The sequence below is a fragment of the Styela clava genome, chromosome 7, assembly GCF_964204865.1.
Source record: "Styela clava chromosome 7, kaStyClav1.hap1.2, whole genome shotgun sequence".
Taxonomy (NCBI): Eukaryota; Metazoa; Chordata; class Ascidiacea; order Stolidobranchia; family Styelidae; genus Styela; species Styela clava.
Window position 1 is genome coordinate 23,186,473 of NC_135256.1, and position 24,891 is coordinate 23,211,363.

A 24,891-nucleotide genomic window follows, 5' to 3' on the forward strand; every position below is an offset into this window, starting at 1 on the left:
TTTTTTTGACTTGGGATACACTTGCACTGCTTGTCTAATACTTGTCTTGCTTGTCCCAAATTTATCTTGCTCAATCGATAATGGTCCTGTTCGTAATACTTTTGCCCTGCTCATCTCCCCTTTGTCCTGCGTGTAATACACTTATCATGGTTGTCTAATAATTTTTCTGCTAGTCCAACACTTTTCCTACTTGTCCCACCCTTGACCTGCTTGTCCCAAACTTTTCCTGATTGTTCCACACTTTTCCTGCTTCTTTAGTTCTTTTACACTTGTCCTTCTTGTTTCACGCATATATAATATTTGAATCACTCTTGTTTTACATATATGACACTTATCGTTCTTGTTCTTTACAAGTCCCACGTGTCTCATACTTATCCTGCTTGTGCCACACTTGTTTGCTTTTCCTCACTCTTGTCTTGCTTGTTCGACAATTGTGCTGTTATATGTATGTTATACTTTTGTCATGCTTGCCTAACATTTTTCTTGTTCATGTCAAACTTGTCCTCCGTGTATTAAACTTGTCATGCTTCTAGTTGAAACAAACTTGTCTTGCTTGCCTCAAATTTTCTCTGATTATCCCACATTTGCCATACTCGAATCACTCGTGAACTGCATGTCTGACAATTATCCTGTTTATCCTTTATTATACCTGCCGGTCTCACGCTTGTCCTTCAATGGCCTTACCGGTCTCACACTTTTCAAGCTGGTCCCACACTTGTTTGCTTGTCCCAAATTTGGTCTGCTCGTTTTTCCCTTTTCCTGTTCGTATTATTTTTATCCTGCTTCTCTAACATTTGTTCTGCTCATCTCACATTTGTCCTCCTTGTAGGCTATTCAGCTTGTATAATACTTGCCCTGCTAATTTCACACTTACCCGGCTTGGAATACACTTACCCTGTTTGTCTAATACTTGTCCTGCTTGTCCCAAATTTGTCCTGCTAGTTTGATATTTGCCTTGTTTTTCTCAAACTTGTCCTCTTCGTATTAGGTTTCTCAAGCTTGTGTAGCACTTGCCTTGCTCATCTCACATTTGTCGTGCTTAGAATACACTTATCCTGGTTGTCTAATAACTTTTCTGCTTGTCCAACACTTTTCCTACTTGTCCCACTCTTGACCCTGTTGTCTCACACTTGTCCTGCATTTGTCACACTTTTTCTGCTCGTTTCACACTTGTCCTACTGTCTCACACTTGTAATGTTTGATACACACTGCTCCAACTGGCCTGCCACTTGTCCTTTTGTACCACACTTGTCCAACTTTTCTCACACTAGTCCTTCTTGTGTTACATCTGTTTACATCTGTCTATACGTGTTCCACACTTTTCTGCTTGTTTCACAATTGTTCTGCTTATTTCACACTTATCCTCCTTGTCTCGCAGGTGTACCGTTTTCCGCACTTTTTACTCTCTCAAATTAGACCTAGTTGAAACCAACTTGCTTTTCTTGCCTCACAATTACCCTTATTATCCCACATTTACCATACTCGAATCACTCTTGTACTGCATGTCTGACACTTATCCAGCTTGTCTTTCACTAGCACTGCTTGTCCCACGCTTGTCCTTCACTAGCTTTGCCTGACTCACACTTTCCTGCTTGTCCCAAATTTGTCCTGCTGCCTCGTCATTTTTTCTGTTTGTAATACTTTTGTCCTGCTCATCTCACAATAGTCCTACTTGTATTAAACTTGTCTAACTAACATTCCGCCTGCTTGGTAATACTTGTCCCACACTTTTCCTACTTGTCCTACACTTGCCCTGCTCATCTTACACTTGTCCTACTTGCGCCACACTTGTCTTGCTTGTCTCACACTTGTCCTGCGTGTCCCATACTTCTCGTAATTGCCCCACACTTTCCGTGCTTGTTCAACACGTGGGATGCTCTTTCCACACTTGTATTGTTTGTATTACATTTGTCCTACTTGTCCAACAATTTTTCTGTTTGTCCCACACCTGTTTCGCTATTCCTAAAGTTGTCCTGTCCGTCCGACTCTTGTGTGCTGTTTGTAATACATTTATCCTGCATGTAGAACACATGTCCGAATTGTCTCACACTCTTCCTGCATATCACAAAATTGTCCTCCTTGTATCACAATTTTTCTCTTTGTTCCACACATTTCCTGTTTGTCTCAAACTTATTCTTCTTAAATGACACTTGTCTTGCATGTCCCATAATTGTCCTGGTGGTAACACATTGTTCCTTGTTGTCTCTCGCAAGTTCTGCTTATCCCACAATTGTGCTGCTCGTCTCACACTTGTCCTGCTTGTCGCATATTTGTCCTGTTTGTGCCATTTCCCCCCGCCTCTCCCATACTTGATTCAGTCCTAGTCTTGCCATGCTTGTATCTCGATTTCCTGACTCCCACTCCCACTGCTTACCTCAAACTTGTTTGAACAAACTTGTCGTGCTTTTTGTCACAATTGCCCAGCTTGTATCACACTTTTTTTATACTTTCTTGCTTGTCTCACACATCTCCTGCAATTTTTGCACTTTTCTGCTTGTCCCACACACATGTATCACACTTGTCATTTTTGCATCAATGTTAATCTTTGTGTCCCATACTTTTCCTGCTTGTCTTAAAATAGTCCTAATTGAAACTTGCGCTGCTTGCCATATACTTGTTCTGCGTGTATCACACATGTCGTGCTTTCCTCACAACTTGTCCCATACCTTGTAATGATTTTATCCAACTCATAGTGTTTGTGACACACTTGACTTGATTTTTCTACAGTTGTCCTGCTTGTGTCACACTCGACCTGTTCATCCCACACTTGTTCTGCTTTTCTCACAGTTGTCCAGCTTGTATCACATTCGTCTTGCTTTTCTCACATTTGTCTCTCTTGTCCCATACGTGTCCTGTTTTCCCCTCAACTTTTTTTTTACTCAGATTTGACTTTTGGTCCACACTTGTCTTGCCTTTACCGCGATTGTCCTGAGTGACATAAATTTCTCTTGGTTGTCATGTAAATTTCTCACTCTTTTCCTGCTCATATCACACTTGTCCGGCTTGTTTCCCACTCGTATCACATTGGTCCTATCTTCCCGACATCTGTCCTGTTTGCCTCAAAATTGTCCTGTTTGTGCCACACTTTTCTCTTATATTACAATTAATTGTCCTAATTATCCTGGACTTGTAGTGCTTGTCTCACACTAGTTCTGCTTGCCCCACACTAGTCCTGCTTGGATCAAACTTGTCCTTCTTGTTATCACGCTTGTCCTGTTTGCCACACACTTGCCATTATTTTCTCACACTTTTCCTGCTCTTCTCATAGATGTCATGCTTTTGTCACACTTGTTCCGTATACCGTCTAAAATACCGCCCGACACTCGACAGATACAGCAGATGTATTTTATTGGGATCGCAAAATTAATGTAAGAAAACGCATTGTTTTGCGTTATAACTTCGTATTTTCGGAAACCGGGTGTCTTGGAAAGTAAAATTTGATCTAAATTAATCGCAAATAATGTTTTATCATATAACGTCGGGTACTCATCATATTCCGGGAGAACTCGAAAAGCAATTCAATTTAAAATAAAAAAGGTCTTAGATTAATTCAAATTTCCTATTTGTCTTTTCAGCGATATAGGCTAGGTGAAGCGATATAGGCTAGGTTTTTTTTTTTTTTGTTGGGTGGGCACGTACTTGTACGTTTTTTAACTTTATTTTAAGTTATGCTCGCCTATCAGGTATTTCTGTATTTGTTGTCTGTTTACTTTTTTGTATTGTTCCGTTTTAGTCAGAGAGCCGAAATAAAATGATTGATTGATTGAAAAAACTTTTAGATAAAGATGCAAATGAATGAGAGTAAAAAATATGAATATAATGACAAAAGACGTAATCCCAGAACGACATATAGGTATATGAGATTAAGTATATTGTTTATTTGTATTATCATGACTATTTTTAATATCTGATACTTGTTAAGTGGCCTTGTTTTTAAATGAATACTCTCCGGACTCCGATATAGAAATGCAGACTCCTGTCATTTCCGCACTGACGTTTCTTTCCGCACTGTTGTTTTCTTTTTGGGGAATACCCTCAACTGCGTAAAAAGTCCTTGCTGGCTTATGTTGTCAATGGTGCTTGCACAAAATACATGTGACCTGTCAGTTATTATGATAGTTGCATGTGGAAAGGCAGCTATTTGGGAATTCAGGAATCAAATAATATTTGAAGATTTGGATAATTTCCAATCAGTTATGAGAATAATTTTTAAATGTAAAATTAGAGGGATGCTGAAAAATATGGCATCAAATATGAAAAATAGCTTTTTGGAGGATGGAAGAATTGAAAACTTGTTAGAAAAGTCGGTAATGTCATAGCTTTTGATAGTACATTTTTAAGATTGACTAGTATTGATAATATTGACTGTTTTTATAAATAAAAAAAAAAAAAAAAAAAGGAATGAATATATTTGATACAAATGTCTATACAAGTGTATGTATGTCTATACAAGTGTATGTACTTATTAGATAAATAATAATTGGAAAAACTTTTATTTACATGCTTTATCTTAAAAATAATTGTAATCTTATAAATGATGATTATGAAAAAATGGAATTATGGAAAAAATGAACGGTGATGAATTCTTCCTTGGAACAACCATGAAAAACATGTTTAACATATTAATAATGTACTGTTGGTAATTCTTTTTGATATTATTTTATTTGTTATTTTTCAATATATATTATAAAAAAAAAAAAAAAAAAAAAAAAAAAAAAAAAGTGCTTGAGCAATTTCTGAATTTACACCAGTACGGTACCGTACCGTATAATATCACACGCAGCGACATAGATAGCATTTACATGATTATAGACTACCGGGGAAAGGAAAGTCGATAAGATGCCTTAATCGTTTGGCAAACCACGGTGTCTCGTCCTGCTGTTCGGTTACCGTACCGGTACCGGTATGAGATTAGTTAGCCAGTTACCGGTACGGTACCGTATTTGTTGCAGATGCAGGGAATTTATGGTGGAGGAAGCCGTAATGCATTCCAATATACACATATAAGCTACCGATACTGGTACTGTACACTATTAATCACATTCCTCAAACTGTAAACTGAGTTCTCCAAAAAATCCAAGGATTTCTGTTCCAAATATTTCTTTTTGAAAAGCATAGCATACCGGTACCGGTACTTTTAAACTTCTCGATTCTGAGTTAATACAGTTTTCTGTGACCTGTTTGAAGGTGGCATTTTATAGCCTAGTTTTCTGATTTGAACTTTATCTGTATCCTGTAAGACAGTACAGCAGTACTGCAGTAAGAGATTTGCAGTTAGCACCTCCATACTGCCATAATAAATACATTTGCAAAAATGTTGCTGGTGGTATTCCATCACTAAATTGTTGAGGGTAAAACTAATTCTAATTTTCCCTAAAAAAGGGCGAAGACATACAGGTATTACAGTATTAGCTTATATAAAAAAAAATACTGAAATATGTCTATATATGTTGTTTCAGATCTACTGGATATATAATATATATTTCATATGAAGCTGTTTTAGCGAATATCATAGTCAACTAGTGATATGGGCTGTGATTTTTCTTGTTTTCCAAAATTTCTCAATGAAGAAAAATTTTTTGACTCATCAAATATAAATTCATCAACTAGCTTTCTTCAATGTGCAATATCTGGTAACATGGTCGAAGTCGGATACCGTGTTATTCGTGGGCCGGACTGGAAATGGGGTGATCAGGTAATATATGAAATAATGATTTTGTTATAATATAAATGTACAATAGTTTTGCCTTCTTTTGCTATACATCAGACCGAAGGTCAAGGCGTGAAATTGAAACCTTTCTACTTTCGTTACAATAACATATTTAAAATATTTAAAAAATGTGAAAAACTGAACTTGATAAAAACTAGTTCGAATTTTGTAAAATCATTTTTCTACCTAAATCTTGATAAAGTGCAAACGTTCGGTAGCCGAATTGACTGCGACATTAGTTTCCATAGCTCTCCAACAGATGACAAAATATTGAGTCAGGACATACATGTTGACATTACCGGTAATATGTAATAATTAGTACACTGCAATCAGATGTCTGCTTCCTTAACACCTAATTCACTACTTCATATCTTTATCAGATAATGTTATTCAATTTATTTTTTAAAATCAAGCTCTTTTGGGCTTCCATGTTCAAAAGGCATCACCCAATGGCTTCACTAGATGACATAAATATGACACGCAATAGTTAAGATTTTCATTAGATGTTTTTTCTTTCCTATATATATATATCATGTTTCTTAATATGGGTACAATCGTACCCCTAGGGCCTAGGGTTTGGTGGAGCTTTTCCAAGAGTTTGAGGAACGTCCTCTGAAACAGTTGTACATCATTAAACCTTTCCCAAATCCAGCCTACTAAATATGCAAAAATAACTACCGCAACTAGTTCGTTTCAGATATACAAACTCACATTCTTAAACAACTCATAAAATAGCTTAGCTGTGTGTAGCTTTGTGCAGATATAAGTTTCAGTGGATTTGCCAATAACTGTCACCTTACTCCTTGAAATTCCAGTACACTTCATCGAAAACTCAAATCGTCATAGATGTTGTATGCTTGGATGTATTTCTCTATGATAGCACTTTTCATTGCTTTCTGATCATTGGGCGTGAGAAATCGTAGGGAGCTATGGGTTTTAATAATATTTGCGTAAATGACACCTTATTAATTCATAATCTACATATAAGTGAAAGATTCCTAAAGACAAGTAGAAGATTTGAACCAAGTATACATAAATGAATCTGAAATGAGGGTGTTTGAATTTCACCAAGTGTTGAATTTTTGACAAAGAAGACATCACATTAAAATTTCTGTAAGAAAATTGGAAAATACCACCAGATATGTTCAATTTTTAATAGATTGTTGCTATTAGTTAAAATCATCAGTACACGAAAAGCACCATAACTTTTGTTATAGTAGCACCTTGACAAATAAAAACGATAATTTCATGTGTCTACGCCACACATTATGATATGTTGAAAAATTTTGAAATATAGTTAATAGTCATCGAAGTTGAAACAGTGAATTGTGCTCGCGATCTACCTTCTTATCTTTTGTTAAATTACCGTTGTGCCACATCCCACTTTTTTCCCGATTATGATGAATATAAGAATATAAGCTAACTAATGTATAGCCTATTTAATCAAATTAATATTTTACTAAAATAAATACCGGTAGTATTCTTTGCGATTCTTTTGCGGATCTTGGTATTTTTAACGGCGATAACGACTCCGCAAGATCGCAAAAATACGAATCAAAAATTAATTATAGGCCAGGTTCCCACACGTTTCATGTCATTGCTGTGGTACTTTACCACACATTTTATGTCCGCAGATTGTCGTGGTATTTAAACTTTAGATATTTATCGTAAGTCGACGCAACCGTGAGTTACGTTAAACAGAATTAATACGGCAAGGCATTTTAAATCGTGGTATCAGCCACACGTTGGATTGTTTGCGCAACAGAAAATCATACCCTAAAAAAGTCGATTCTTCTAACTATTATTATCAAAAATATTTGCGGAAAAACGGGAGATAGTTATTTTTCTTTCGAATAAATCAGTTTGTTTTTCAACATGCGACAATTTATGAACACAACTTATTTAATATCTGACCTTGGTTGGATCTATGCCAGACGCGTGAACCGTCACCATGTTCAATATTACTTTCCGTTTATTTGATCAATAGTTTTCAAGAAATATACTAAATTGTGTCTAACACGATCCATATAAAAGGACACAATCAAATTTTGATTTCAATTCCGTTCTCGAAGTGCAGGACCGGAGTGTTTGGCTGAAGTAAACCCTTTATGGTACGGATTTCTAAATGTGAGTGCGTTTGATTAATAATTGCGGCTTTACGGTAATTCTCAATTTTTCGACGTAGCTGGTAATGAATACGTAAATAACGGTAAGTGGAAGCCTTGCAAAACGCGCTCGCACAGATAACAAACAAAGTGCCGATTCTATTTCATCGTTATAACAACACCTGACAAATCGCAGAAAAACGTTTGAAGATTTCCCTCGAAAAGTTATCTAAAAGTTATCTAAACAGAAAATTATGAACTCAATGTAAAGCTAACACTATGAAAATTAGTCAGTGTATGCCCACAGAGCCATACCAGTTTATAATAAAAAATAACCTTTTCAGACAATTTCATGATTATAAACACATTTGACTCCATTTGGGAACTAAATTACCAAGCTAAACTTTTCTGTCGCTCTGTATTCCAGTAATGACTAGCTCTACTTGGTATACAGTTATGTAGTTACTTAAATTAACCCTGTATTCAGGACTAAGTTAGATATTGCATTATGTAAATGTTATTTGAAGAGGCTAGCTCGTCCGAATATGGAATTTTAGATATATATGACAGAAATTTAAAGCAAAAACCGAAAAAGACCACTTGGAATTGACAACGAAATAACGGATGTGCTCGGCAACGGGAAGACGTTTTACTGTTTGTCTAGACGAAATTTCATCGCAGTGTGACGTAGCGAAATATAGCAATGACGTGTGTTGTTCATCGTGTCAGATGAACAAGTCCGCGGTCCGCAAGTTGCACGCCTCTGGCACGGACAAATTGTTCTATATATGAGGCCTCCCGGAAAAAGTTGCGTTCTAAAACAAACTTGTAGTTTTTAATTCGGCACACGTAACTGCCAATCTAACACTTGATCAATTTTTGTCTGCTAGGCTCTATTATCGGAAATTTTTTACAGAATATGTTTATGGTAAGCATTAGGATATTGTTTATTGAACTGCAGGTTCTTTCTCCTTGTCTACTTCCTACTTCTGATCCGTATGCGAATGATTATTCGCTGTTCAATAAACTTATAAATTATAATCTTGTTTTGTGTGAAGAAGTTAGTCTATGATCTAACGAAAGCTTACAAATGTGCTTGCTATTTCGTGTAACGAGATTATGTTATTCTTATAGAATATGTTCACTTTCGGTATTTGTGTGCAGGCTGGTCCGACAAGGCGTCTTTCCTACCATGCATTGAAGCCTTAATAAATCGAGTCGTAGTTTCTCGACTCTTATTGCACCTACTAAATAAATGATAAGGACACGCACGCACGCATAATGCCTTTTCCTGTTCTTCGATTAGCAATTTCAGTTTGTTGTCTCCCCTTTTACATTTGCGAGCTTCGACAGAAGAAAGAGTTAGAGGGTAGCATGAACAAATAACATTAGCTGATCTATATTCGCCTCAAACTTTGATTTAGGCATTCATGTCGGAGCGGGGACGCATTTCATCTATCGAGAGTTTTTTACGAAATTATGTTGCTTATTGGATCGCTCTTATTTTACTTAATAATATCAGTGAAGCTACACCTTTCCCAAGCGTGGTCTGTGATGGATTGTGGAGGTTGTTTTTGGTTCGAGATTTACGTTCGCGTACTAAATTGCATGAAGGCAGTTAATGAAATTTCGAGAAACCCTGTCGTAATCGACCGAGGAAACAACTTTTGTTAGGAATATGAATTATTTTGGTATACTGCTACTTTAAGGTATAATTATATTTAATAAATGATATTAACTTTCCAAACCCCTTTATCGGGTTGCGCGTGGTGTTTGTGTATAATTTGGAAAGTTGTTGGGTCCTATCTGACGTGAAATACATGAAAAATCTGTAAAAGTGGATATAAATCACCAGATTTGAGCTTTTTATTGATTTTGATAATTTTTTACTTGAAACATTGTAATTCGAAAATATAACTGTCTTTGTTTAGAAAGTTCGACAGTAGCTTCAATAAAAACCATACTTTGGTCAAGGCATTGAGACGTTGCACTGATAATAAATAATTGAAAATATGGCGAGACCACATTTTGGGTCGATAATTTGGAAATAAAAAATCGCGCGATTGAACGAAGTTGTCGACCAATACGGAAAGGAAGAAATATGGGACAAGTTATCCCCTGCCTGAAAACAAACCAGGTTTTTATCTCAATGGTTGTGCTATATTGTTGTTGTATTGTATTGTCGTTTCTGTCGACAAACTACTAAAAAGGAACTGACAGAAAGAACTTGTCTTGCCGGGAATGATCAACTTACGAGAAAATATTCTCCCAGGAGAAAATAGTCCTCGAAGAAACTGCGTGAATATACTTTCGCTCGATATAACCATTTCGCAAACAAAGAAATAAAGGTTGATGTATTTTTGTGAGTTTTGCAGTTTATATTTTGAAAATAAAACTATTCTGTGAAAAAAATTTAGCTTTAAAATTGTGCGGAGAAAATATGTTTTTCGTGAGGTAATCAGTATTCAGTTTAGGACAGCATGCGACGTCATTTGAAAGTTAACAATAGAGATACTGCAATTAGACTCGAAAACGTTTTCTCCAAAGTCCGTTCTTGGGAAACTAGATTCTCGCAGCGGGCGTTGCAGATGGTTTTCCGCCAACCCATTTAGGGCGTATTTCCTCTTTATAGCATAAATTTTCCATAGGAAGCGTGTAAAAGGTGGGTCAGTAGCTGTAGAGATGAATAATTTGCTCAAACTCTCGCGTTACGTCACTGTGAATAAATTTGACCTTATTAATCTTCCATTCGATCTTTTTTTTGTGTTATGTGTAGGTTGAAATATATATTTTCAGATATGCGTTCTAATCGTTCGAACTGTCATTCAAGTATTTTGTCGGGAGCAGGTACTCTCGCGTATTTCGTTATAAGTTGTATGTTAGAGCAACTTTCCATTACCGTAAATTGATTCGTATATCGTGACCAAAACACCATGCCATTGCTGTCAGAATTAATACAATACAGTACAATAAACCATTTAAATGGATTCTATTCCAAATGAAAATCGATATATATATATTGTTGATTGAATTTTTTTTTTTGCTGAGCATTGTTACTATCGTTTTATTTGGCGTTCTCATTACCATGCATGTCCATGCGTGTGCCAGATCGGATCGAATAGTCGAATGTATTCAAATACTACAAATGCTGAATAGCGTTTTTAATTTTCATTCTTTACAAGAATCATAACTTATATTTCATCATAATAAAGGATAGTCATGTGCGGCCACGGCTGTAAAACCTATAACACGAAAAAAGGGGCACGTTGCGCGCATAATTAATTTTGTTTGTTCATCTTGAGTTTCGGTCGAAACGAAGCAGAATGCGAAATTTTTTTTCTTACTTGCGAATTACAGTGTCTTGCGCAACGATCGTTTCCAGTGTAGATGATATTGTTTAAAACCTTACCGAATTTCAGCAATTATTTTGAGTCGTTATCCGCGTGTCGTTGATGATAATATTGTTCAATTTAATCGGGGGGAATTAATTTATGAGCATAGATGAGGACGATCAAAGCCGCCATAAGATTAAAACCTGGGCCGACTTGAAAAACTTCTGCTTCTCAAGCTTCTGAGTTTCAATACTTCATAGGCATTTAGAAATTTGGGTTTCGGATCCATTTCATTCGATTTATCTTTAGCGTCGTAATGACGACGATCGCTTAATTTGATAGTATTTGAAAACGTTATTGTTTACTCTGATATAGTACAGGATATAGTCAAAGTAGGTCACTGCTTTGATCATAGTTTTATTACCTTTTGCATTTTCCCACTGAGCGTATATTTTCACGGGTAAAACAAAAATTTCCATCTGCGATATCGGTAATAACACAAGGCTTGATACTTGTGAGATAGAGGTAAGTGACGGAACTAAGCTTACCGATGTCGGCTTGTGCACTGAAAGCTACAGCTGGGTTTGAAACAAAACTTAGCCATGTGAAAGCTTCACCATATTATTCTTAATTCAATCCTTTTTATTGTTAATTATATAATCAAACATAATATATAATATCTCTGAGTCGGGCTCATATTATTTTAATATCAGGATGGTGGTGATGGACACGTTGGAACAGTGGTTGAAGTTGGACACACTGGTAACAGACTGCTGCCTGATAAAACTGTTATGGTTCGCTGGGACAACGGCAGGCGTACGAATTATCGTGTGGGGCTTGAAGATGCATTCGATTTGCTAGTCTTCGATGGCGCCCCTTCAGGTAAGACGTGCTGGTGTCACGACTGATCAGTGGAAAGATGAAATTAAAAATAATTAGACCTAAATTAGTGTCTGAATGTTCTAATCTAAATTTATCCCAATCCATTGTTTATATGTGAAATATGTACAACTTTCATAATATCTATAATTATATTATAATTAATTATAATCAACAGCTGTATAATTCAAGTCGGAATATTTGAGAAGGAGAGCATACTTGGTAAAAATGAAATTTTACAGCATAACAGGATAGGGATCTTTCTGTTTTTAAAAGTCTTCTTAATCTGCCCCCAAATTATATTTTTAATGTATTTCACTTTTGTTTTCTATCGCTAGTAGCAACAATCACAACAACATTTAAATTAAAGTTTTGGTAGCTATGGCAACATGAGATTATTTCAGAGTTTGATAAGTTTGATAACTATTAAAGTTGTATTTTTGGACACGTAGTGGACATAGAGATCGTTTCAATATTATGTTGTTGTTCTTGTTCTTTGACACGTTTTTCAAAAGTCGCTTTTCTCTTTGATTACTGGACCAATTGCTTTGAAATTTTCAGTGGTTAAAGATAAAAATTTTCTTCAGAAGGCTATTACTTTTTTTTGCTATGACGTCATCAAAATTATTGCCATTGGGTGTCGCTACGTGTCCATATATTTGAGCATAGCTCTCTTGTTATAAATCAACTCACTGTTGTTGCTGCCAGCACTATTTATATTGGCATTTAACTGAGAATTAAATTTATACTCATTTTCTGATTTTTTGTTGTTTATGTTTATTGCTTTCTTCCTCAGGTGTTAAACATTTCAACAAACGTTGTGATGGGTGTGGTCGTCGTGGCATTAAGGGTATTAGATGGCAATGTACCCAATGTGACGATTATGACCTTTGTACAAAGTGTTATATGGATAATGTACACAATTTGCAACACAAGTTTAGAAGATTTTTGTCGAATAATTCAACAGGGTAAATATGATTTGTTTCCATTATTTGTGTTTGTTCAGATCATAGAACATTTTTAGCCTTTATTTTATTGTTATATTAAACAGTAGTTATATTTAAAGATGAATAAACCTCAGAATGCAACTGTTTATAAGAGAACTCATTGATATGTCTCCACAATATGCTTCATTTATTTTGTGAAAAAGTTGACGTGACACTAATTTTTGATCTAAGTGATTTAATAGTTGAATTTGTAGTTATTTGAGATTTAGAATAAGATACCCAAATATAACTTTCTGGTGCTAAATTTTGGGTCACAACGTTCTATTGGTGATTACATTTCGCCCCATTTTAAACAATTTACTTTAATTTCTAGTGTTTTGATTCATAAACGAGCCAAAAGTCGAAAGAGTCGAGCTTATGGAATTTTTCCGGGTGCAAAGGTTGTCAGAGGCTGTGACTGGATTTGGGGAAATCAAGATGGAGGCCAAGGTAGCATTGGGATTGTTACCGAAACACGGTAAGACAAATTTTCCCTTCTTCAATATGTGCCTGTTTTCAATAACTTCATTTCCTACATAGGAGTCTGGATGAAAATGATTTGGGTCGAATGACATTTTAAAATTAAATGTTTTGAGTATTGAAAGAAATGCTCAATTACTTTACATATGAATTTATTATTCTAGAATAGTTAATTCGAATCCAGAATATTGAATCCTGATTCACGTTTTTTTTGCAGCAAATAAGAAAATAGGGGGAAATCTTCCACCACAGGGCTGGATTGAAAATTTATAAAGCAGAAATTTTCATAATTTTGGCAATATACATTTTATTTTCGACTTGAAATTATACCTGCCTATTTATGTAATCTCAAATACTGATAGGCTAAATTAATACTTGCATTATAGATTTTGATAGTAAAAAGTGAGGTGCAAAAAAATAGATATAAATCAGCATTAAGGTATTAATAATATGGAAGGGCATGTGCTTTGCGAGCAAACGCAAACAATCAAATAGGAGAGATTTTGACTCTGGTTTTATTGCAAAAGAAAAAGCTAGTCTATCTCTGATTAAACTGTCGCATGGTGCTGAAGTAACCGAATTCTGTATTCAGATTCTTTTGGATTTAAATACTTTGGGATTCACATCCGACAAATTCAATTGACCATCCCTAGATAGGGCAATGTACAATTTTGACTTAGTTAGGAAACGTATTACGTATTGGCTTTCTTTCTTTAATTATTTGGTGAGGCCTGTTATTTTTGGTCTTATTCATAGAAAGGTATGAAAACCCCTCCTTAAAAAACTTCAAAAAAATTAATATTAAAAATTAATTCACATTTATGTGAAAAATAAAATAATTTTCGACAATGCAAATTATTGATATGTAGGCTAATTGTGCTGATTTTTAGAAGAATCTCATATTATCGGATGATTTAATATCGTTAGCTTTTTTGGTATTGTTGTACGATTTCTTTCAGCATATATATCTTAGTATAACCGATGTTTCACTTTGTTTTTCTTTTAACAGAGGATGGCAAAATGAGTCTGATGCAAGTGTGGCGTCTGTATCTTGGCACGGCAACCGATCCAATGTATACAGGGTTGGACACAGAGGAAAAATGGATGTCAAGTATGTTTCACCAGGCAAAGGTCCATTATATTACAAAGATCACCTCCCAGTCGCAGGTAGGATTTCAACTATAAGTTTATTTACAGGGCCTATTTTCTATACATTTTTAAATATTGTAAGAGAACATTTCAACTGTGTCTACTTACTTTTAATGAATATTTAGGACAAGATGTGGTAAATCTGGCTCTTGTTCAACCTCCAAATCTGTGTCCGTTTAATGTCGGCGACAAAGTCATTGTCTGTTTATCTATTGATGTTCTCAGACAAATGCAGGAAGGGCATGGAGGATGGAATCCTAAAATGGCAAACGTGAGTGTTGACATGGCTTGTACATATTCGAACAAAATCTATTCCGTAATTACTGCTAATTGACCACGTTATTGCAATAGTTTCACATACATCGCACTTATACATTTCTGTGGTCATAAAGTATGGAATCAAGACGACATGTGTTGCAAGCATTTCGGTACATTTAAATTATTTGAATAAGCTGATACTGGGTAAACAAAATGAAACGGACAAGAATATTTGCGATGGAATAAACAACTGTTATTTGCGAAAGCAGATAAAAGTGAACATTATTTGTTAAAACTTCGAATAAATCTGCGCCCCCGATTCCGCATATATCAAGTAATGATTAGACGCACCGTTTAAACACCCGGGTAAATTCCGCCATAATATAATAACAAGCAGAGTTGCATATTTCTCAACTTGTAGAAATAAGAGCATATATGTTGCAGAATATAACCAAGGCATTAGATTACATGCTATTCGCCGTATTCCAACTCGCTTACCGGTAGTTCTACATACATTTGACTTTTCACGGAGGCGCATCCATTTTTGAAAATTCTCATTTCGACTTCAACGTTTGTTCACGAGGTATATTAATAGTTGTGCAGCACGAAACTAAACCAGAGGAAACGTTTTGGGAGATGTTCACTAGGAATATGTGCGTTTTGCCCTTACGTAATTCAACATTTACCGACGTAACTGAAAATAAGATTCGTAAATCCGTAAAATAATATGCAAGCCGAGTGTTACTAGCGCATACTTATTTTGGATCACAATATTTGACAATGTTTTTAAATTAGATTGTCATGATGTTTTCATTGAATAGGAATTACTTTCACACTGCGCATTTTTTGCAGTTAATTGGAATTGTTGGTGTTGTTCATCGTATAACTAACACTGGGGATGTCAGAGTTCAATATAAATTGATGCCAACACAATCATCGTCTCCACAAGTATCATCTACACCGTCTGTCTCATCAGCTACTGATAGTAACAGATGGACTATCAATCCAGATGCATTAACAAAAATAAATGAAGGTTGATAAGTGGATTTTTATGAATAAATCGTATCCAAAATTCTTAGCTGCAAGGTATACATGATGAATTCCTTGAGGATTTCAACTATGATGTTCATCAATATCAGAAAGCATTGCTGTTTAGTTTTCGTTTTACTTTATATGATTTTGATACTTCGTGCATGCATTTTGAATGTGTTACACAATTTAGATTTAAACAATCTTAATTGGTATCAGCTTCAGCTGTTTTATGCACATTAGTAAATTAAAAATAGTTCAATCTGCCAATCTCCTAACATGAGGTATGAAATAAGTTTCCACTTTGTAAATTTCATCAAAACTGAAAAATAGGAGTAAATACATGATGTTATATTGTCAACAGGAAATCAGGTTATTGTTATTGACGATTATGCCAAAGTTAAGCAAATGCAATCATCAGAGCACGGTAATTGGAATGAAAAAATGAAAGAGGTAAACAATATTATTTGATCAATAGGCTAATTTACTTGGACTCACCTAATCCTAATATTTTGCTGCAATCCCCTAAATTTACAAATATCTTTCCCCCTGTAAATAATATAGAAAATGCGAGACACATACTGAGTGTTTGACATATTTGAATGTTTTCAAATTTCATATGATGCCCTTTTATTCTTTACTTTGTTTCTTTCAGTGTCTTGGCCAAAAAGGTGTTATTGCAGAAGTGTATGCCGATGGTGATGTTAGAGTTGAGTTTTCATCACAGAGGCAGTGGACTTTTAATCCAGCTTGTCTAGTTTTTAATATGACAGCGGGGCGAACAAACAGCAGTTCTGTCACTGGCGAATTGACTGTATCACCTCCTGTACCTTTAAATGAAATTGTCACTGATAAACAAAGTAAGAGCACTTAATTAATGACTATATTGGTTATATCAGGTATCATTGTAATTATGAATTCGAAACTTTAGTTACATCAACCGATATAAAAGTTTCTTTATGTTGGTCTGATCGTTCATGTTAAGAAATAATAGTAATGTGCGAAATTGATTCACGAACATACTTCTTGCAGTTTGCCTACCATGGCATCTTTTTCACATTTAGCACCATGCTAAATATATGGGACTCAATGGGAGCCCGTTTTTTCTTAACCAGACTAGTATTATTGCATACCATTATAACTTGGGTATTTCCATAGTAATACTAAAATTACGATTTTGAGGATGGGATTCTAGACTATAATAGGGTGCTTGTTCTGGTAGGTATTTCATAACGATAGTTTAGGTACCAGATGCGTGCTGGTCGGCCATTTAAAATTTCGTTTCATTAGAAATTTTTCACTTCCTGAACTGAATCTTTAATGAAAACAAAACTCATAAATTTGCTCATTCATAAAAGAGAAACAAAAAAGCGCATATCTATCTCTTACATACCCACTCACAAGTCCGAAAATATAAGAAGGTATTTATTTTATTGAAAATAACCAAAGACAATTAATAGATTTGCCATTTTTTATTGCTAATTGGGTGTATTGTGACAATGCTGGTAAAATCCCGATGATGATATCTTAGCCAATGAGTATTTTTAAAATGAGCAATGGGTAATATGATAATTTGGATATACCGGTAGAATGTTACACAGTTTTTACCTCGGTAGTAGAAATAATTCGTTTGGGATTGGTGTTTGACTACCAATTTGTTCGAGTACCGAAACTTTTTTTGCCATAAGAAACAATGGTAATTATTTCAATATGTTCGTACGCATTCCAAAATACTCAAAATATTAATAAAACTTGCACCTAAACAACAATAATAATAAGATCGAAGCCGACGCAAAAGATAAAAATCAGATTAAAATTCTGAATTCACTCCTTAATTTTCTTTAACATATTCCGCCGATGTGAACGCATAGTTTTGCCAGGAATATAAAAAACCAACTTATTGTATATATATTGAAAATACCCGATATTCGACAATTCGTTAAAAATATTTGAATTATTCGATTCGATATAAATATTCAATGTTTAGTGTTATCAGCGATAATAGTCAATTGTTGTAATGAAATACAGTTTGTTTGCCACTTTCGTTTCTTCAAGCACTCGAACACTATTGAATGATTTTGGCAACGGGAGCGACATATTAAATTGTAACAAAAATGAATTAGGTTGCACAAAAGTGAGAACACCTATGATAATAATAAGGGCGTAACGTTGAAGGGGAGGGCGAGCAAAACCCAAGCGCAGGATTGGCGGTGCGTTCAAAGACCACATATTAAATGAGCGGCCATGCACCTTTTTACAAAGGTGTGAGGTGGCGCGATAGCGCTCTTGTGCAACATATTGTAAGAAAATAGTTTTAAATAGGTAACTAGTAATCTTGATAGTTGTTCTCACTGTTTTTTTCTCCTTTGTCGCTTTATCATCACTTTTCTTTGGAGCCATGATAAACGGCAACAAGGCAAGAAGAAGCTCTAAATCACAAAAGTTTCTCAACACGTGGCATCCCTCTTACTTTCTGACGCCAACTGATGTTAATTGAATGGTCGAGCGGCAGCCGACAGGCGCGGCTCGGATAAAATTTGGGGGGGGGGAGTTGGCGTCATTTCACCCGGTCGTGTGTTCAATCTCTGGATTTCCGTTTGAGTACCACAACATTTTTTATTTGTTTTTTGGTCGACTACCGAAATGTTTGAGAGTCCAGTCATTCAACTACCGAGGTATCACTGTATCTGACTATTGGCCATAGTTTGCCTGTAATTTTGTTGAATAATATTTTTTAGGTACTCAAGCTTCATTGGAAATTGTCAACATGGCCCTTCATGGTAATTTGCCGGTAATTAAGAAGCTTTTGCACACATATGCCAACTTGGTAATTATATTTTTTAGCTGACACATGAAGTACTCACAAATTTTTGCCAATTCACTATATCGGAACAAAAATCAGCATTCCCTTAACCAAATGTTTATTTGTTAGAATAGGAAGTGACAAAATGTTGAAAAATAACAGAAGGCTATTTCTTTATTATTTTTTTTGACTTTCTAGGCAAAAAATTATCAATTTTGAGGACAAGAGACCAATGCACAAACATTGGCTATTTTTATCTAATCTCATTCAAAAAATAGAAATACACAAAAATTGAGTTTGGTTGGAGCGTTCGTCGCTGCTGTGTTTTATTATTTGGAAACAAAATGTATATATAGAGATATTATGAAGCAATTGGCAACGTTCTGAACCAAAATATTTGTTAATTTCTGGTCAATTTTTTGGTGCTAGCAAAAACTTTTGAATTCAACTATTTTTAATTATATACCATAAATGATTTTATAACCTATTCGGTGTGCGAAAATGTACATAAAAAAAAAAAAAGGTTCAACATTGAAACAGATGCAAACTGTCGAGAGGTTGTCTCGGCAATTAATTTGTGACTGGTCTGTTAGATCTGACTACTAGAATTACTCCAAGATGATTTGTATGTGTTAGTTTTCCAGCTGAGAATTATGGATTAATGGTATTGAACATTGCAAAGTCTATATAACTGCCCACCCCAGTATAGGTATTTGTTAGTATTCAGATATCAAAACAGTTTGACTTTGAGACAATATTTGCTCTTTCTTTATTTGCATTTAAAAAAAATTAATTCTCTACCGCTTGAAGGTAAATTCCCAATGTAAGAATGGGCGAACTGCACTTCAAGTTGCGGCTTACAAAGGACATACAGAAGTTGTTCGTTTTCTCCTTGAAAAGTCGGCACTAATATCTCTTACGGATAGTGAGGGTGATGGAGCACTTCATTATGCTATTCTTGGGTGAGTTGTCAGATTTTTCGATGCAATCAGGCTATTTAGGCCATAAAAATTTGGACATGGGATATTATAACTTAATATATTTATTTTCTGAATAGTGGTAACGATGAATGTGTTCGGCTAATTCAAGCACAATCAACAACTGAAGATGTAAACCTTGCAAACAAAAAAAAGCAAACTCCACTACATATAGCTGTTATAAAAGATAATGTTGAATGGGCAAAATTGCTATTAGAAACAGGATGTGATGTAAATATGCAGGTTTGGAAATGATCATTAGATTTGTTTACACTGAGTTTTAATATCATTTTTATATATGTACCGGTATATCTATTCTTCTAGACTTCATACATTTCTACCTAGACCTTAAACCATGTATGACAATGGCAGGATTGCATTCCTGTTTATCTAAATTGAGCATGGTATACTATAAACATACATATTTCCCGCTTCAATTTTGTTGATAATTTTCTATGAATTTAAGATAAGACTTACATACAACCACTGACAAACTAGGAGCAGTGGAGTCATTTATTTTTCCTACAATAAGTGTTGATCGATGTTTGAAAGATTTTCAAACTTACTCTTCAGCAAAACTGAAGTCTAATAAATCATTTTGCCAGGATAACGAGGGAGATACGGCGGCACATTGTTGTGTGAGAAACACAGACAATGCTGATATGATGAGATTACTATTATCACAAAGTAATTATGATGTAAATAAACAAGATGAACGAGGATTTAACATTCTGTTTAAAGCTACTATGAAAAATCGAGTTCGGTATGTTGGCATAGTATGGGTTTAATCATACGAACAATCACGTTCTATAAAATTATGTTCATATATTATGTTTATATTTTACATTTCCAAATTCTGGAATTTGTTTACTCTGAGAAGAAAATTTTGAAGGATTCTTTGCAATTAAGTACAGCAATTGAGATGTGGTCATAAAACCATAAACCTTTATAGTAAATAACAAACAAACAAAGTTTTTAAACTTTATTCAGTGCATCTGAAGTGATATTGGAAAAGTTTTCTGAACTAGCAATGAATGCGCGAGAAAATGGATTCACTGCGCTTCACATCAGTGTATTAAACAAACATGAAGCCGTCACAAGCGTTTTGGCCAAAAAGGTTACTATTTTCATTTTTTCAATAGGACTACAAAATATTTCCCTGAATGCAGCAATTAAATAAAGTACATGCACTAAGAAAAGGTTTGATAAAACATGTTCTGTTACTGTAAAATGAGAAATACTGTTGTTCACTTTCATCCTTCATATATTGCATTAAAAATTGAAATCAGTTGTGCCATCCTCATGTATTCTTTTTTCCAATATTCTGTATTAGTGTCCATCTTTATTACACAAAGTTGATGAATCTTGGCAAACTCCACTTTACATAGCTGCTTCAGAAGGATCTGCTTTTATTGTTGAGATTTTGGTAAAAGAAGGTTCACGAATCGACTTATTAACCACGGACAATAAGTCATGTGTACATGCAGCCTTGGAAAAGTACGCTAATCCGGACACTGAAATGGAGGAAAATGACATTGGATCTTCAATGGATACAGAGACAATGGTCGATACATCTGATTACACCACATTGATGACTTCTTTTTTTCCAACGACTTCAGATTGGAAAGAGGTATGGATCAAATTAAACTGCCTTATAGTGATTTTTGGAAATATTTACGGTACCTAAGGCAAGGTCGAAGAACCGAAACTGAAAGGAGAAACCTCACACAAAAGTCGAGGTATAAATCAAAACTGACATATCTCAAATTATAAAGAACTTGTTCATGAGTATAGTCGATATTTATAATTATGAGAGGATAGTTAGTGATCACATGTAGCAGATCCATATATCAGTGAATTAAATTAGATTGTATAGAAAAAAGCCCATATACTGCCAAGCATGGTGACTAGGCTATTTTCTGGACAGTGCAGCAGTATCAATGATCGAAGCATTGGTCTTAGTTGACCAATATCGAATTGATGGACATGATGGTATTTTGTTAAATTATATACACCTATTCACAAGTATAAGCACTGCTGTAGTGACTGTGTTTCGCAATTTTTAGTTGTGCATTTTCCACAAGCTTCTAAACTGGTTCTGGATTGTGATTTGGGATATATTCCAAGTTTAGGTAATATTTGCAATAGTGATCGAACAAAGCAAAAAAGTTCCATGTTAAATTTAAGATTCTTAGCACTCGCCTTAACTAATTTTCAGAACCTCAATTTGGAGGTAATGCTTTTTGCAAGCACTTATTGGTGTTTCTTATTTACGAGCCTAACTAATATTCCAGGTATCAGAAAACCGAGGGTAAAATCCTGAAGAGTGACTAACTCTGAGAAAATGTATGTTTGAATTTTCCTTTCAGATATTAGAAGTTTTGTCGCGATTCCTAACTGCTCTGTCTGAGCATTCAGTATATCTGGCAATAGCTTGTTTCTTAGTCAAGTCATCAATGGAGCAAAATTCAGATGATGGATTTCTATTAGATGCATTCCAGCTTGTTTCTCATGATAAATCTGCTCTTAAAGCTCTACGGATATATCATCATCGAAAACCTGTGTAAGTTTTTTTTGTTAACAAATGTATAGCAACAGTAGAGTCGAATAGATATTGAAAAGTAGAGATTTTAGGAATTTTTTAAATAACCATATTTTGAATGTTTCTAGATATCATGAACTTTCGAAACTCAATATGGATGCACAGCCATTTCTGAAGAAGTGTTCTAAGCATGGTGAATCCATTCTGCCGATTGCACAAAGTAATCTTATCGACTTGCCCCATGGCGAGAGTCTGCGTAATTCTGTTGAAGGTGATGAAGAATTACAGAAACAAGAGTGTATGTCGTGTGAGGATGAAAAAGCGACGGTTGTTTTTAAACCCTGTCAACATAAAATAGTTTGTGTTGGTGAGTGAGTAGTGTTTTGTCCACTTCTATAACACTCATTAAAATGATTTTTCATTCCTGGAAGTTTAGGATAATATATCTGGACAATGCAAAATCGGTTTCTAATCGAACTCATTTATAGAAGGACAGCTCCAGATAAATTTGAATATTCAATAAAAAAAATTTCAGAATGTTGTGTTCGAATGAAGAAATGTATTAAATGTCATGAAATAATTTCTGAAAAAGTTGATGAGAGCGGAAGAGATTTATCTTCATTGATATCAATGCCGTCTTCGTTACCCAGTATTCAACAACAAGTTGAAGTAATAAAACTTCAGAAGAAGGTTAGCTTTGCCCTATTTGAATAGTTTGATATTATGTACAATTCTTTCGAATGATTAGGAATTAGTAATGTTATGCAATACTCTACTCTTAGTGAACGAATAATTATGTCTTTGCGGTTAGGGGTAATGTGTCAAGTATACTTTGCTTCAGATTCATCTTCTTAATTACCGGTACATGCAAGTTAAAAAAAAAAAGTGTATTTCTTCACTGAAACTAACATAACACCATGGGGGCTCGATGTGGCCTCAAATGTGTAGACATTTAGTTTTTTGACACTTGCTATATTTAACAGTGCGCTTTTGCCAGGAATAAAAGTGTGATTTCTCGGCGCCAAGGTGCGTTGGTGCAATAAATACCACACTTATCAAACACGCAATATAACGACGGTACAGGATAGGATTTACATATTTATCCTGAAAAGCAAGGTAGCTTTGCTTTTTTTGGTTTCTGTGAGGCGGTTGACCGGCAACAAAACAATGAAATTTCTCGCAGGCTGACAAAAAAAAAGCTTTTGTATCGACCGACGGTTCGGAACAACTGTATTAAATTACAAATTTGTTTTTATAGGTACGCGAACTGCAAGAGTCAAATCAATGCATAATTTGTATGGAACAACAAAGAGACACAGCGTTGAAATGCGGTCACAGATTTTGCCATGACTGTGCAGATAGTTTAAGGAGGCATTGTCCTATCTGCAGAAAACCAATTACAGGGACGATCCGATTGTATTAAGTATGAAAATTCTAACTCTATTCTGCTAGCAGAAAGAGTGGCAGCAGTAAAACAGAGGCTACGAAACAGACACGTGGCGTTTCGATATATAGTATTATTGTGAAGCGAAAACACTATGATCTAACTCACTTGACACGAGTTGTAATTCAGTATTTTGTCTGGTTAATGCACTTCAATATTCAGCCGCCACATTATTGGTCTGGTACATATCGTGTTCACAAGATACCTTAGCTTGATTCGAACCAGTTCCAAGTCGAGATCAGAACTGAAGTTTGCAATCTTCCGGCTCCAAAGGCCGACCCGAAAGCTATGACAAGAGAATCATATTGTTCGGTTCTCACGCACTGATTTTGGTTAGACGAGATTGGTAATTCGTTTGCATAAACGAGCATTAAACTACACTGCATTTGTTTATTATAGCGTTATATGCTATTGGCAACAAATAACAATAACATTGGACATGTTGACCGCCCCAGAAACTCACGATGACACCTACCCTAACTGTCAGACGTAAATTCGAAATGTGGTTAAACTGATAGTGATGTCTCTGCAATACAGTTGATATACTCGCAGACGATAAATAAATTTGTTGTTGCTACGTTTATTGTTTTGTTGCGACTATAAATGTATCTCCCGCCAATTTCAAGGAAGTTGTTGGAGGTAATCCTGACATTAAACTGTTGTTTAGGATTTGCCTGATACAACAAGTGTTTAGTGGTATAATGTTTAGGGGAACTTAGAACGATTCACAACATTCTGAAAGTATTTTAAATCAACAGTGAAATATCGCAATCTTGCAATAATTCACGGATGCGGATGGATTCCTTCACATCTCAGCATTTTCCTTACTTATGTAATTGTGTTTAATGAATTTGTATATTTGCGTCTATTGATATTTAGTTTTATGATTCTGGGGTTTCTCGTCAGGCTATTGTACGCAATTCAGATTCTACGAATCCGAATAACATAGGGCGCATTCTCCCATATTTTCATTCACACAGTTTTTTGACCACAATACTAGTTGAAATGGTGGAGGTGCTGATTGGTGCAGAATGAATGCGAATGTCTAACTGTGTTCGCCATGGTTGATAGCTTTCTTTTTACCGACTTTCGTTAATTCCGAATGACTGCACAGCACAGTCTGCATTGTAACATCGTCATTGCGAAACAGTCGGGAAAAAGGTGAAAATTTTCTAAACTCCATTTTGACGACTATAT

General features: G+C 35.1%; 1 protein-coding gene across 2 annotated transcripts; it reads left to right on the forward strand.

Moving 5' to 3' along the window:
- Positions 1–5,456: 5,456 nt before the first annotated feature.
- Positions 5,457–24,563, forward strand: LOC120328171 (E3 ubiquitin-protein ligase MIB2-like). 2 transcript variants are annotated; one of them, XM_039394590.2, is made up of 19 exons: positions 5,457–5,695; positions 11,861–12,029; positions 12,823–12,994; positions 13,347–13,490; positions 14,502–14,659; positions 14,767–14,912; positions 15,752–15,932; positions 16,293–16,381; positions 16,584–16,788; positions 18,667–18,755; positions 19,542–19,693; positions 19,789–19,951; positions 20,314–20,471; positions 20,699–20,825; positions 21,042–21,338; positions 22,078–22,271; positions 22,379–22,617; positions 22,786–22,940; positions 23,509–24,563. In XM_039394590.2, exons 1-19 carry the CDS (start codon positions 5,528–5,530, stop codon positions 23,671–23,673), a joined length of 3,171 nt encoding a protein of 1,056 aa, XP_039250524.2. In that variant the 5' UTR covers positions 5,457–5,527; the 3' UTR covers positions 23,674–24,563. The 2 variants fall into 2 exon arrangements, with proteins under 2 accessions (XP_039250524.2, XP_039250526.2); XM_039394592.2 differs by lacking the exon at positions 5,457–5,695 and adding an exon at positions 9,728–9,952.
- The last annotated feature ends 328 nt before the right edge of the window (positions 24,564–24,891 follow it).

Excerpts from the sequence above, each read along its gene's own strand:
- LOC120328171 (XM_039394590.2), top strand. The coding sequence starts at position 5,528 with ATGGGCTGTGATTTTTCTTGTTTTCCAAAATTTCTCAATGAAGAAAAA. Across the intron at positions 14,913-15,751 it reads GGAATCCTAAAATGGCAAAC|TTAATTGGAATTGTTGGTGT; the intron begins GTGAGTGTTGAC and ends CATTTTTTGCAG. Across the intron at positions 19,952-20,313 it reads GATGTGATGTAAATATGCAG|GATAACGAGGGAGATACGGC; the intron begins GTTTGGAAATGA and ends TCATTTTGCCAG.